This window comes from Hylobates moloch, unplaced genomic scaffold, assembly GCF_009828535.3.
Source record: "Hylobates moloch isolate HMO894 unplaced genomic scaffold, HMol_V3 SCAFFOLD_5, whole genome shotgun sequence".
Classification (NCBI taxonomy): domain Eukaryota; kingdom Metazoa; phylum Chordata; class Mammalia; order Primates; family Hylobatidae; genus Hylobates; species Hylobates moloch.
The window spans coordinates 87,724,929-87,738,178 of record NW_026652280.1 but is presented as its reverse complement, the minus strand read 5'-3'; the positions used below and the strand labels follow the sequence as shown (position 1 = coordinate 87,738,178).

The 13,250-nt window shown below is 48.5% G+C and overlaps 1 protein-coding gene across 2 annotated transcripts in view; it reads left to right on the top strand.

The window, feature by feature from the left end:
• CPT1A (carnitine palmitoyltransferase 1A) overlaps positions 1–13,250 on the top strand; it is a 100,950-nt gene that overhangs the window by 35,923 nt on the left and 51,777 nt on the right. For both annotated transcript variants that reach the window (XM_032153723.2, XM_058439033.1), the window contains exons 5-9: positions 530–631; positions 5,087–5,224; positions 7,544–7,621; positions 9,562–9,669; positions 11,080–11,167. In XM_032153723.2, coding sequence (XP_032009614.1) covers positions 530–631; positions 5,087–5,224; positions 7,544–7,621; positions 9,562–9,669; positions 11,080–11,167 — 514 coding nt within the window. The remainder of the gene's footprint in view (positions 1–529; positions 632–5,086; positions 5,225–7,543; positions 7,622–9,561; positions 9,670–11,079; positions 11,168–13,250) is intronic.

Below are 13,250 nucleotides of genomic sequence, written 5' to 3'. Positions count from 1 at the left end.
GGGACTCTGCTCTTTGCCAAACAAAAAAAAATTTTTTTTTTTTGAGACAGCATCTTGCTCTGTCACCCAGGCTGAAGTGCAGTCGTGTGATCACGGCTCACTGCAGCATCACCCTCCCGGGCTCAATCAATCCTTTCACCTCAGCCTCCCAAGTAGCTGGGACAACAGGCACATGCCACCATGCCTGGCTCATTTTTTGTAGAGATGGGGTTTTACCATGTTGCCCAGGTTTTTATTGGCATGGAGGGCGGAGTCATATGTTTATTTGCTAGAACATGTTAAGTATGGGGCGGGTAGAAGATGGACAAGATGAAAAATAAATCGACACAGGAAATCAGTAAGTGGCTGGCACGTTGTGCGCACTGGAAAAGTGGCTTCGGATCTTTAACGTAGCCTTGTCTTTGAAATTGTAATTCTCCCATCCAAGTACTAACCAGGCCTGAACCTGCTTAGCTTCCGAGATCAGGTGAGAACAGGTGCATTCATGGTGGTTTGGCAGTAGACTGAAAACATAATTCTCTCTCTTCAGGGTATGGTCAAGATCTTTTCAGGCCGAAAACCCATGTTGTACAGCTTCCAGACATCGCTGCCTCGCCTGCCGGTCCCGGCTGTCAAAGACACTGTGAACAGGGTAGGTGTGGCTTAGGCCTCACATTGAAATGTCAGCCATCTGTGGATTAAGGCTTAGGTCTTAATTATGATGAACTAGGTCACCGTCATTTGGCTCAGGTAGCCTTCAGCGGTGTGCCTGGTAGGGTTCTCATGGGAACTCTTTTTTTTTTTTCCCAGTGCATTACTGCTGCATCTTAGGTGTTTTTTAAAAAGTGTCAGGTTGCATGGAGAAACTGCTTGGTGCATTTTTTTAAAGCTTTAATTTAATTTAATTTTTTGTGTTGGACTCTCCCTCTGTCACCCAGGCTGGAATGCAGTGGTGCAATCTCAGCTCACTGCAACCTCTGCCTCCCGGGTTCAAGTGATTCTCCTGCCTCAGCCTCCTGAGTAGCTGGGATTACAGGCACCTGCCACCACACCTGGCTAATTTTTGTATTTTTAGTAGAGATGGGATTTCACCATGTTGGCCAGGCTGGTCTCGAACTCCTGACCTCAAGTGATCCACCCGCCTCGACCTCCCAAAGTTCTGGGATTACAGGCATGAGCCACTGCGCCAGGCCAGTTTTTGCTATTTTACATAATTGCTAAATACAACATTGTATTAAATGATTGCAGTCACTCCCCATTCTTCCCTCCTCCCACCTAGTAACTTCTCTTCTACTTTCTGCCTCTGGATTTGCCAATCTGAGGCACCTCATATAAGTGGCATCATATCACATTTGTCCTTTTGTGTCTGGCTTCTTTCACTCTGCGTAGTGTCTTCAAAGTTCATCCACATAGCAGCCTGTGTCAGAACTTCCTTCCTTCTTATGGCTGAATGGTATTCCATCGTATGGCTAGACCATATTTTATTTATCTGTTCATCTGTTGCTAGGTGGCGAATGTTTTTGATCTGATTGGTGAGGGTCATCAGCTGAGGGTGGGGTGATTGTCAGCTTCCAGCTGGTCTGAGGACAGGCTGCTTCTTGACCCACCAGCCCCACTTCAAAGCCAGGCCCCTAAGGGCAAGGCACTACCTAGAAAACCTGTCATTTCATCCTCAAAACTACTCATTTCTTTTTCGTTTTCTTTTTTTTTTTTTTTTTTGAGACAGGGTCTCACTGTGTTGCCCAGGCTAGAGTGCAGTGGCTCGATCTTGGCTCACCACAGCCTCGACTTCCTGGGCTCAAATGATCCTCCCACTTCAGCTTCCTGAGTAGCTGGGACTACAGGTGCATGCCACTACATATGGCAATTTTTTTTTTTTTGAGATGGAATCTCGTTTTGTCACCCAGGCTGGAGTGCAATGGCGCGATCTCAGCTCTCTGCAAGCTCCGCCTCCTGGGTTCACACCATTCTCCTGCCTCAGCCTCCCGAGTAGCTAGGACTACAGGCCCCCACCACCACACCCGGCTAATTTTTTTTTTTTGTATTTTTAGTAGAGACGGGGTTTCACTGTGTTAGCCAGGATGGTTTCCATCTCCTGACCTTGTGATCCGCCTGCCTTGCCCTCCCTAAGTGCTGGGATTACAGGCATGAGCCACCACGCCTGGCCCTATTTTATTTTTTCCAGAGACGGAGTTTCACTATCTTGTCCAGGCTGGTGTTGAACTCCTGGGCTCAAGTGATCTCCCTGCTTTGGTCTTGTTTTTTCTTTAATTGAACAAAAGGATAGGGAGCAGCTCCATTTCTTTCTTTTTGAAAAAATTGTGGTAAAATGTACACAACATGAATTGTACTGTTAACCACTTTCAAGTGTACAGTTCAGGGGCACTAAGTACATTTATAATGTCATGCAGCCCTCACTGCTGTCTCATTCCAGGACCTTTCATCACCCAAAAGCTCACAGCCACCAAGCAGTCACTACCCATTCTTCTACCTCCCTCTCCCAGCCCCTCAGAACCACTAATATCCTGTCTGTCTCTATGGATTTGCCTGTTCTGGACATTTCACATAAATGGAATCATGCGGCCTTTTGTGACTAGCACGTCTTTAGGATTCACCCATGTTGTAGCATGGATGAACTTCATCCCTTTTTGTGGCTAAATAATATTCCATTGTATGGAAGGACCACAGGACCACAGTTTATTGACCTGTTCATCCGCTGTTGGGGACGTATCCAGGAGTGGAATTACTGGCTCATGGGAATTCTGTGGTAACTCGTTGAGGAACCACGAGACTCTCACGCAGCTGCACCATTTTGCATTCTAACCTGCAGTGCATGGGTGCTTTAGTTTTTCCACGTCCTGGGACCCCAATTTTAAAACTATAATAAGCAAAAACTTCTCGGGTTAAGGGTTTGAATCCAGGCTTGGTTACTGAGTCCCTCCTGTTGGCCTTGGTAAGTTTCTTCCCATCTCTGCTCTTTTTTTTTAGACGGAATCTTGCTCTGTCACCCAAGCTAGGGTGTAGTGGCATGATCTCAGCTCACTGCAGCCTCCATCTCCCAGGTTCAAACAATTCTCTTGCCTCAGCCTCCCGAGTAGCTGGGATTACAGGTGTGCGCCACCACGCCTGGCTAATTTTTGTATTTTTAGTAGAGACAGGATTTTACTATGTTGGCCAGGCTGGTCTTGAACTCCTGGCCTCAAGTGATCCGCCCACGTCGGCCTCCCAAAATACTGGGATTACAGGCACAAGCCACCATACCTGGCCCACCCCATCTCTCCTCTTCTGTGCCCATGCTTGCGAATCAGGGCTGATGACAGCCCCTGTTCCACTGGCAGGATGGGGTGAGGGTGAGATGCTTGACCTTCAGTGACCTCTGTCTGTGTTGCAGAGCTCAGGGTTCCACTTCACCTCATTCAGGGCATGATTCTCTGTCTCATTCACGGGCATTTTACTTTGAATAAGCCTCAACATGCTTGACAACTGCCCCCGCCCCCTTTTTTTTGGAGACAGAGTCTCACTCTCTTGCCCAGGCTGGAATGCAGTGACACCGTCCTAGCTCACTGCAGCCTTGAATTCCTGGGCCCGAGTGATCCTCCTGCCTTAGCCTCCCAAGTAGTTGAGGCCACAGGTGTGCACCACTATGCCTGCAAATACTTTTTTGTTGCCCAGGCTGGTCTTGAACTCCTGGGCTCAAGCAATCCTCCTGATTCAGCCTCCCAAAGTGCTGGGGTTACAGGCATGAGCCACCGTGCCCAGCCACAGCTGGCCCTTTTAAGGGAGTGGGGTCTTACTTTTCAATGTATAGGGAGGGACCCTAGAGAGATTACTATTGCACCAAGGCTTTGTTTTTTATAGCAGACAACTTGTCGGATTAAAATATTTCATGACAAATTGTGGGGTTAGCAACAGTTTTACTTTTTGTTGTTGGGGGAGACAATTTTTGTATTTTTTTTTTTTTTTTTTTTTTTTACAGAGACGGGGTCTCACTCTGTTTGCCCAGGCTGGTCTTGAACTGGTCAAGATTGCTTGGTCAAGAACTTGCTCAAGCACTCTGCATTCCTTAGCCTCTCAAAGTGCTGGGATTACAGGTGTGAGCTACTGCACCTTGACCAGTGTTACTTTCTGTAAGAGCTTGCCTAGGTGTGTAGCAGAAGCTTTTGAGTGTCTTTTTAAACAGTTGCTCTCTGTGTTTCCACCTCTGAGCATTTGTTCAACCAAAGTAGCACATGTAAAAGGATGAGGCGGGGTGGGGGCTGAAAGCCCTGAACCTGGGGCCCTGGCATTGGCCTGGCTCCGTGACCTATTCCAGCCCCTCGTTCCCGTCCTGCTGCCTGAGCACCGGCCCAGCCCCAGCACCCAGCTCTCAGCATGACTGTGCCCCATCTCATGGTCACCATCACAGGTCATCAAAGCTTACTTAGGTCAGAACAGATCTTTTATTAAGGGCCAAATAATAGATAAGAGACATTCTTGAAATTTCCTTGTTAACTTTTCTTGTCAACTCTAGAATTTATTTTAAATTCTAAAAATTTAATGGGATTTTCTGGTGATGCAGGATTTGGGACACTTAAAGCTAATAAAGGAAGAAAAAGTTGAATTGTTAAATTATCATTACCCTATGACACCATTTAGCATTGAAGGGAGTTTACCTGTCTAAGGACTGCCAAGACCAACTTGGGGGAAGAGTCTAAAGTTTTTCTTTTTTATTTTTGAGATAGAGTCTCATTCTGTTGCCCAGGCTGGGGTGCAGAGGCGTGATCATGGCTCACTGCAGCCTCAACCTTCTGGGCTCAAGCGATCCTCCCACCTCAGTCCCCCAGGTGGCTGGGACCACAGACATGCACCACCATGCCCAGCTAATTTTTGTCTTGTTTTTTGTAGAGATGGTGTTTCACCATGTTGCCTAGGCTGGTCTTGAACTCCTGAGCTCAAGCGATCCACTGGCCTTGACCTCCCAAAGTGCTGGGATTACAAGCATGAGCCACCATGCCCAGCCTAAAAGCTTTTCAATGTGTTAGAACTTTTCCTAAGGCACAAGTGAGGCAAACATAGGCTTTGATTAATATGTTTTAACTTGGGTGATTTTTTTTCCCGATAATCCCAGTATCTAGAGTCGGTGAGGCCTCTTATGAAGGAAGAAGACTTCAAACGGATGACGGCACTTGCTCAAGATTTTGCTGTCAGTCTTGGACCAAGATTACAGTGGTATTTGAAGTTAAAATCCTGGTGGGCTACGAATTACGTAAGTCTGTATACACAGTTTTTCTTGATGAAATTTCTCTGTATGAAGACACTAATTTTGAGGGGCAGAGATAACAGGGCTGAAACGACAGTTTTGATTAGCCAAAATCACACCCTAGGAAGTTACAGCTATAGTTTTACCTGCGTGCAGAGTGGGATGTATGTGTTAGGACTGACATGTAGTTACAGTGACAGTTTCTTGGTTTTTGGATTTTTTGTAGAGACAGGGTCTCACTCTGTTGACCAGGCTGGTCTCAAACTCCTGGGCTCAAGTGATCCTCCTACCTCGGCCTCCCAAAATGCTGGGATCACAGGCATGAGCCACCAACCCAGCCTACAGTGACAGTTATACCCTGAGTGCAGGTGCACCGGCACGATGCTGTGTTTTGCATGCAGGAACCTTCTGCCTCTCCCTCTCCCTCTCCCACTCCCTGTCCCTCTTTCCCGGAGAGTCCTCCTGTGAGCTGTTCCTCCTGCAGCAGTGCCATGCTGCCCCAGAGACCTGCTCCCATCCTCCTCTTTGGTTTATCTTGATTCCAAGGGCATCCTTCCCGAGCTCGCTGGTGGATGCAGGGATGGTGTGGGATAGGGTAGTGCTGATTGCCCCTCCCTGGGGTTGAGTGTGGCTCAGTGGTCCCAGGAGCATCTCCTTCACCGGAGCATCTTAGCTGGCCCCCTGTGTGTGGGGAGCTAGCTGGGCTTCTACGTGCTGGGAGGGCGAGAGCAGGCCTCTGGCAGACGAAGCAAGGGAGGGAGTCTAGCTTTGAGGAACAACTAACACGGAAGAGAAGGTGTCCAAAGTGACCCTGACAGAACCAGCAGGTGGTGCTAGAAGTTGCATCGTGGGTGGATGGGCAGTGCCTGGAGGGGTCTCCGAGCCTCAGGGGGCCGGGCATGTTCGCTGGCTGCACGGGTGTGCTAGACTGGTAAACATCAGCTCTGCACAGCTCTCCACACACGAGACCCTTTCATGGGCACTGTTCTGTAGGTACGTGTGTTTCAGAACAAAGCTGAAAAGGAAGCGATCCCTGGGTCCAGCAGGCTGTGAAGGGACAGCAGCTGTGAGGTGGTTGGGGGGCACTGCCTCTGGGTGGCCTCAGGACACATGTGCCAGGGAATAGAGACAACACCCGCGGAACGCCAGGTTAGTGCCACGGACTGAGATGGTGGTTTCTTCAGGGAGACCTGGGAAGCAGGAAGACGAGAAGCAGTCTGTGGAGCAATTTTGCATAACATTGGTTTTTTCATTGTTGTTTTGTTTTGTTTTCTTTTGTTTCTGAGACAAAGTCTCGCTCGTCACCAGGCTGCAGTGCAGTGGAGCGACCTCAGCTCACTGCAAGCTCTGCCTCCCAGATTCAAGCAATTCTCCTGCCTCAGCCTCCTGAGTAGCTGGGACTACAGGCACCCGCCACCACACCCGTCTAATTTTTGTATTTTTAGTAGAGACGGGGTTTCATCATGTTGGCCAGGCAGGTCCGGAACTCCTAACCTCAAGTGATCAGCCCGCCTCAGTCTCCCAAAGTGCTGGGATGACAGGCATGAACCACCGCACCTGGCCTTTGTTTCTGTTTTCTTTTATTTGAGAAAAGGTCTTGCTCTGTTGCCCAGGCTGGAATGCAGTGGCACAATCATAGCTCACTGTTGCCTCGAACCCCTGGGCTCAAGTGACCCTCCTGCCTTAGCCTCCAAGTAGCTGAGACTACAGGCGTGAGCCACCACACCTGGCTAATTTCTTAAATTTTTTTTGGAGAGATGGAACCTTGCTATGTTGCCTAGGCTGGCTTCAAACTCCTGGCATCAAGCGATCTTCCTGTCTCAGCCTCCCAAAGTACTGAGATTACAGGTGTGAGCCACCATGCCTAGCCCACAGTATTGGTTTCTAAAACATGTTAGCAGTCAAACATTTATGATGTCCTTTCCATTTAGTCTTTTAAACGTTTTAAAATTTTTATTTTATTTATTATTTTTATTTTTAATGTAGATCTAGAGCCTTGCTATGTTGCCTAGCCTGGTCTCGAACTCCTGGTCTCAAGCAGTCCTCCCACTTTGGCTTTTTTTTCCCTTTTTGAACCACCTACAAAAGGAAGGTGATGTACCTTCTTTCTGCCTGTCTCAACTTAAAAAGAACACTTTTCATTTCCCACGGTGTCACATTCCGTCTAGTTAGGACTGCGTTCCCTGTTCTGGAATGGCCCCCATTAGACACTGAGATGTCTGCCAAAAGCACTGCCTGCCCTTCCCCGTGGCTCTGGGCTGCTGCCAGGGAGCCTGCCTGGCCCCTGCTGAGCCTGCGGGTTTGTCTGGTGTTTGCGCCCACTAGGTGAGCGACTGGTGGGAGGAGTACATCTACCTCCGAGGACGAGGGCCGCTCATGGTGAACAGCAACTACTATGCCATGGTGAGTGCCCCCGCCCGGGCTGCTGTCTGACGAGGACGGTGGGGCGGCGGGTCTGTCCACAGAGGTGGCGTCTTCACAGGCCTGTGGATGGCCTGGGAAAGCTCTGGGGATTGGCTCATGCTCCTCTCTGTCCTGCTTCCAGGCCGGAGAACCCTGTGAGTACCCTTCAGTATTAGCCTAGTAGCCCAGAGTGCTCTGCTACTGCAGGGGGATTTGGGTTGCAAAAATAAGTTTCTGGCAAACAGGAATTCCTCACTGTGCTGTACCTGTCATGCTGTTTTTTTGTTTTGTTTTGAGATGGAGCTTTGCTCTTGTCCCCCAGGCTGGAGTGCAATGGCACGATCTCGGCTCACTGCTGCCTCCACCTCCTGGGTTCAAGTGATTCTCCTGCCTCGGCCTCCCAAGTAGCTGGGATTACAGGCGCCCACCACCATGCCCGGCTAATTTTTGTATTTTTAGTAGAGACGGGGTTTCACCATGTTATCCAGGCTGGTCTCGAACTCCTGACCTCAGGTGATCCACTTGCCTCAGCCTCCCTAAGTGCTGGGATTACAGATGTGAGCCACCATGCCCAGCCTGTCTTGCTGTTTTTATGGCTTAGCACTGGACCTTAGTGCCACAGCGGCCTTAAGATCCCTGCAGAACCCCTAGAGCTCAGGGACAGTGGGTTGGCCAAGATCCTGCCACCAGTGCACTGTGCTTCACTCTACTGTTTTCTGAGACGCCAGAGGGGTGTGCATCGATGGTAGTTTCTGGTTTCCTGGGCTTTGTCTTTCAAAGCATGGATGGTTAGAAGGCCCCTCAATTTGGGTTCTCGACCACTGCTTTAATAACTGTCAAATAGAACTCTTCTCTTTCCTTTTCCTTCCATCCTTCACTTCCTTTTATTTTTTTTCCCTCGTTTATTTTTTAATCATTTACTTTTTTTTTGAGATGGAGTCTTACTCTGTCGCTGAGGCTGGAGTACACTGGTGCAATTCATCTCACTGCAGCCTCCGCCTCCTGAGTTCCAGCGATTCTCCTACCTCAGCCTCCTGAGTAGCTGGGATTACAGGCACCTGCCACAACGCTCGGCTAATTTTTGTATTTTTAATAGAAATGGAGTTTCGCCATGTTGGCCAGGCTAGTCTCAAACTCCTGACTTCGGGTGATCCGTGCACCTCAGTCTCCCAAAGTGCTGGATTACAGGCGTGAGCACCCGGCCTATCATTTGCTTTTTCTTTCTGTTTTTCTTCATTTCAAAATGTTCCTTTCTTTTTCTCTTAACTTTTTTTTTCCCCATCTGAAATAATCTCAAACTCAAAGAAAAACCGTCAGTTTAGTCCGTAGAACTTCTTTTCCTGCTCTATTTGGAAGTGAGCTGTTGATCTGATGCCCTTCCCGCCAGGAGACCTGTGTTTATTTCCCACAAACAGAAGCACTTTCTACATCACTGGGGACACAGTGTGGACACAGACTCTTCCAAAATGTAGCTTAGACCTGTGTTCCTTGGCCTTTTCTTCCAATTGTGGAAAATGTAGACATTTGGAACAGGGTCTCAAAATTTAGAAAGCTGCAGGCACAGCTCTATATAAACAATTATTTCAACCTTTCATTGTGTCTCATCCAGAAAACTTCCTGATTGTCTAATTGCTCCCCAACTAATTTTTGCTTTCCTTTCTCTGTGTTATATAAGGGTATTGGGTGCAAATAGTCATCTTTAATAGCCCAAGAGTTTTAGAGGACTTATGTTCTCATAAAACATTTACAAAGTCAAAGACAAAGTGTAGAAAATCAAATTACCATTTATTTTGTAGCGTCGCAGATGTAACTGAATATGTGTGTATATTGATGCATCTCTAGAAATATTTTGACAGCATGCAGGATGCGCTGTGATGTGTTTAAATTTGCTTATCTTTCCCTATGCAAATTCTCTCCATGTCACCTTTTTCGCTTTTCAGGATCTGCTGTATATCCTTCCAACTCACATTCAGGCAGCAAGAGCCGGCAACGCCATCCATGCCATCCTGCTTTACAGGCGCAAACTGGACCGGGAGGAAATCAAACCAGTAGGCAAACAAATTGCTTTCAAAAAATTCTTTACAAACAGCTTTACAGAGATATAATTGACATATTGCACATGTTTGAAATATACAGTTTGTGGCCGGGCACAGTGTCTCATGCCTGTAATCTTGGCACTTTGGGAGGCCAAAGCAGGTGGATCAGCTGAGGTTAGCAGTTCAAGACCAGCCTGGCCAACATAGTGAAACCCCGTCTCTACTAAAAACACAAAAATTAGCTGGGCATGGTGGCATGCGCCTGTAATCCCAGCTACACGGGAGGCCGATGCAGGAGAATCGCTTGAACCCAGGAGGCGGAGGTTGCAGCGAGCCGAGATTATGCCATTGCACTCCAGCCTGGGTGATAAGAGCGAAACTCCATCTCAAAAAAAAAAATAAATTAAAAAATAAAGTGTAGAGTTTGATAACTTCTGATGTGTATATATTGATGCATCTGAGAAACCATCATCATTGCAGTCAGGATGGTGAATACATCAGTCAACCCAAAAACCCCTCTGCCCTTTGTCATCTCTCCCTCCCACCTGGTCCTGGACCCCCCGGTCTACTATCTGTCACTCTAGATTAGTTTGCAATTTTTAAAGCTTTATGTAAGTGGAATCATACAGTATGCACTCTTTTTTTCTAAATTCTAGTTTCTTTCACCCAGCCTAATTATTTTGAGATTTAATTCTCCTTGTGTCTCCTAAATGAATATGCATCTGTTGTACTTCAGTTCTGTAATCTGCCCTTTGTAGAAGCTCTTGTTGTTTTTGAACTAATACTAGCTGGTGAGTTGCTCGTAAGAAAGAAGACTTTTCTTCCTGAAATTTTTCTTTGGTTTTAAGTGTCAGTTATCAATAATCGATTAGAATGTGTTAAGATTTAACTGTGCAGGAAGTTGCACCCTGGCATGGTTGAACGAGTCCCCCAATGAATCATTCCAGGGAGCCATTGGAAAAGAGGAAGTCAAACCAAGCAATTTGCACAGAAAACACATTCAGCATTTCCATTTCCATGTGGTCTTAACTTGCTGCTTGCTGCTTTTCTTTTGGTTTTTTTTGTTTGTTTGTTTGTTTTTTGAGACAGTCTCGCTCTGTTGTCCAGGCTGGAGTGCAGTGGCGCAATCTCGGCTCAGTGCAAACTCCACCTCCCGGGTTCACGCCATTCTCCTGCCTCAACCTCCGGAGTAGCTGGGACTACAAGCACCCGACACCACGCCCGGCTAATTTTTTGTATTTTTAGTAGAGACAGGGTTTCACCGTGTTAGCCAGGATGGTCTCAATCTCCTGACCTCGTGATCCGCCCGCCTTGGCCTCCCAAAGTGTTGGGATTACAGGCGTGAGCCACTGCACCTGGCCAACTTGCTGCTTTTCTTCTGTGGGATTTTCGTTGTTGGTTTGAAATATACTTTTGTTACAGATTCGTCTTTTGGGATCCACGATTCCACTCTGCTCTGCTCAGTGGGAGCGGATGTTTAATACTTCCCGGATCCCAGGAGAGGAGACAGGTGAGTGAAGCTTCTTCCGGGCTCCCTGGGGAATCGGCTCTTTCCATCCCTGTGCTCAGAATTAGGAAGTGTCAAAGGGGCCAAATTGATTTTTGCTGACCCTTCCTGAGATTGTAGGCTGGTGAACATTCCTTCTGCTGAATTTCCTTTGTCTTTCTTAGGCCTGGACACTGTTGTTGACTTATTTCCAGATTTTTATTTCTCTTTGGTTGAAGACTGCCGACTCTCTGATAGAGTGTTTGATTTATTTATTTATTTTGAGATGAGGTCTCTCTCTGCCACCCAGGCTGGAGTATAGTGACATGATCACGGCTCACTTCAGCCTCCACCTCCTGAGCTCAAGAAATCCTCCCTTCTTAGCCTCCCCAGTAGCTGGGACCACAGGCACATGCATCATGCCTGGCTAATATTTGCATTTTTTATAGAGATGAGGTTTTGCCGTGTTGCCCAGGCTGGTCTCAAACTCCTGGACTCAAGTGATCTGCCCGCTTCGGCCTATGGAAGTGCTGGGATTACAGGCATGAGTCACGCGCAGCTGAGTGTTTTTTTCCTGAGTCTGGATTCCTCAGGGGCATTTTGCTCTGGTTCACAGGCAGGGTTCGTGATGGAACGCACACTGGGTTGTGCTCGGAAAGGTGGATTTGTGTTCCAGCCACTCCTTTATCAGCTGTCTGACCTGGGCAGGGTGGCCACGTAAGCCACCGTCCAAACCGGGACGTCCTTGAGAATGACAGGGAGGGAGAACAGGCACCGTGGGGAACATCCAGGCCAGGCCCAGGCCCAGGCTGTGCCATCCATGGCCTCCATTTCCCCAGGTGCCTGTGGATGGGGAACTACCCAGAGACACTTGATGAGCTACAGCCCAAGACCACCATGGCAGGCCTGTATGACGGGCGGGCCTCGGGGATGCCTGGGAAGCTGGCTGGAAAGGGCCAGAGCTGACCCGCAGTTTTTTTTTTTTTTTTTTAGACGGAGTCTTGCTCTGTCGCCCAGGCTGGAGTGCAGTGTCGCCCAGGCTGGAGTGCGGTGGCGCGATGTTGGCTCACTGCAACCTCCACCTCCCGAGTTCACGCCATTCTCCTGCCTCAGCCTCCCGAGTAGCTGGGACTACAGGCGCCCGCCACCACGCCCAGCTAATTTTTTATATTTTTAGTAGAGACAGGGTTTCACCGTGTTAGTCAGGATGGTCTTGATCTCCTGACCTCGTGATCCACCCGCCTCAACCTCCCAAAGTGCTGGGATTACAGGTGTGAGCCACCACGCCCAGCCTGACCCGCAGTTTTGAGTGTCTTGTTGCAGCCCAGTCCTTCCAGACCAAGCCCTAGTCAATATTCCAGACCAAGCCCTAGTCAGTAGTGTGCACTGTGGTAGTCGTTGGGGAGCCTTTGCTGTATCCTTGCACAAAAGCTGGCCTCTGAATGGGCTTTCCTAAGTAGATTCTCCCCTTTCCTCTGATCCTGCCGTCAGAGGTTCTCTAAAAACTCATTCTGGCCGGGCGCGGTGGCTCACACCTGTAATCCCAGCACTTTGGGAGGCCGAGGTGGGTGGATCACCTGATGTCAGGAGTTCAAGACCAGCCTGGCCAACATGGCGAAAACCCCATCTCTACTAAAAATACGAAATTAGCCAGGTGTGGTGGTGGGCACCCATAATCCCAGCTACTTGGGAGGCTGAGGCAGGAGAATCACTTGAATATGGGAGGTGGAGGTTGCAGTGAACTGAGATTGTGCCACTGCACTCCTGCCTGGGCAACAAGAGCGAAACTCCATCTCAAAAAAACAAAAAAGAACCCACTCCATGTGTGTTCATGGATTTCACAGTGTTTCTGGCTAAACCCCTCCTCTCTTCCTGCCACACGCTGTCGTCCATTGCCCTGCAGCTCACCATGTGAAAAACAGATGTGTTGGCCAACAGCAGTCCTGGGGCAGTTGGGCAACGAGGTGGAGGAAAGTGAAGTTGGTTCTCTCCATCCCTACACAGTGTCTCCCTGATTGGAGGGGCAGTTGCCCCTCCACTGACCAGGGCAGGCAGTGTCCCCAAAGGGAAGTGGGTCAGGGTGTCTCAGGGAGGCTGCCACCTGCTC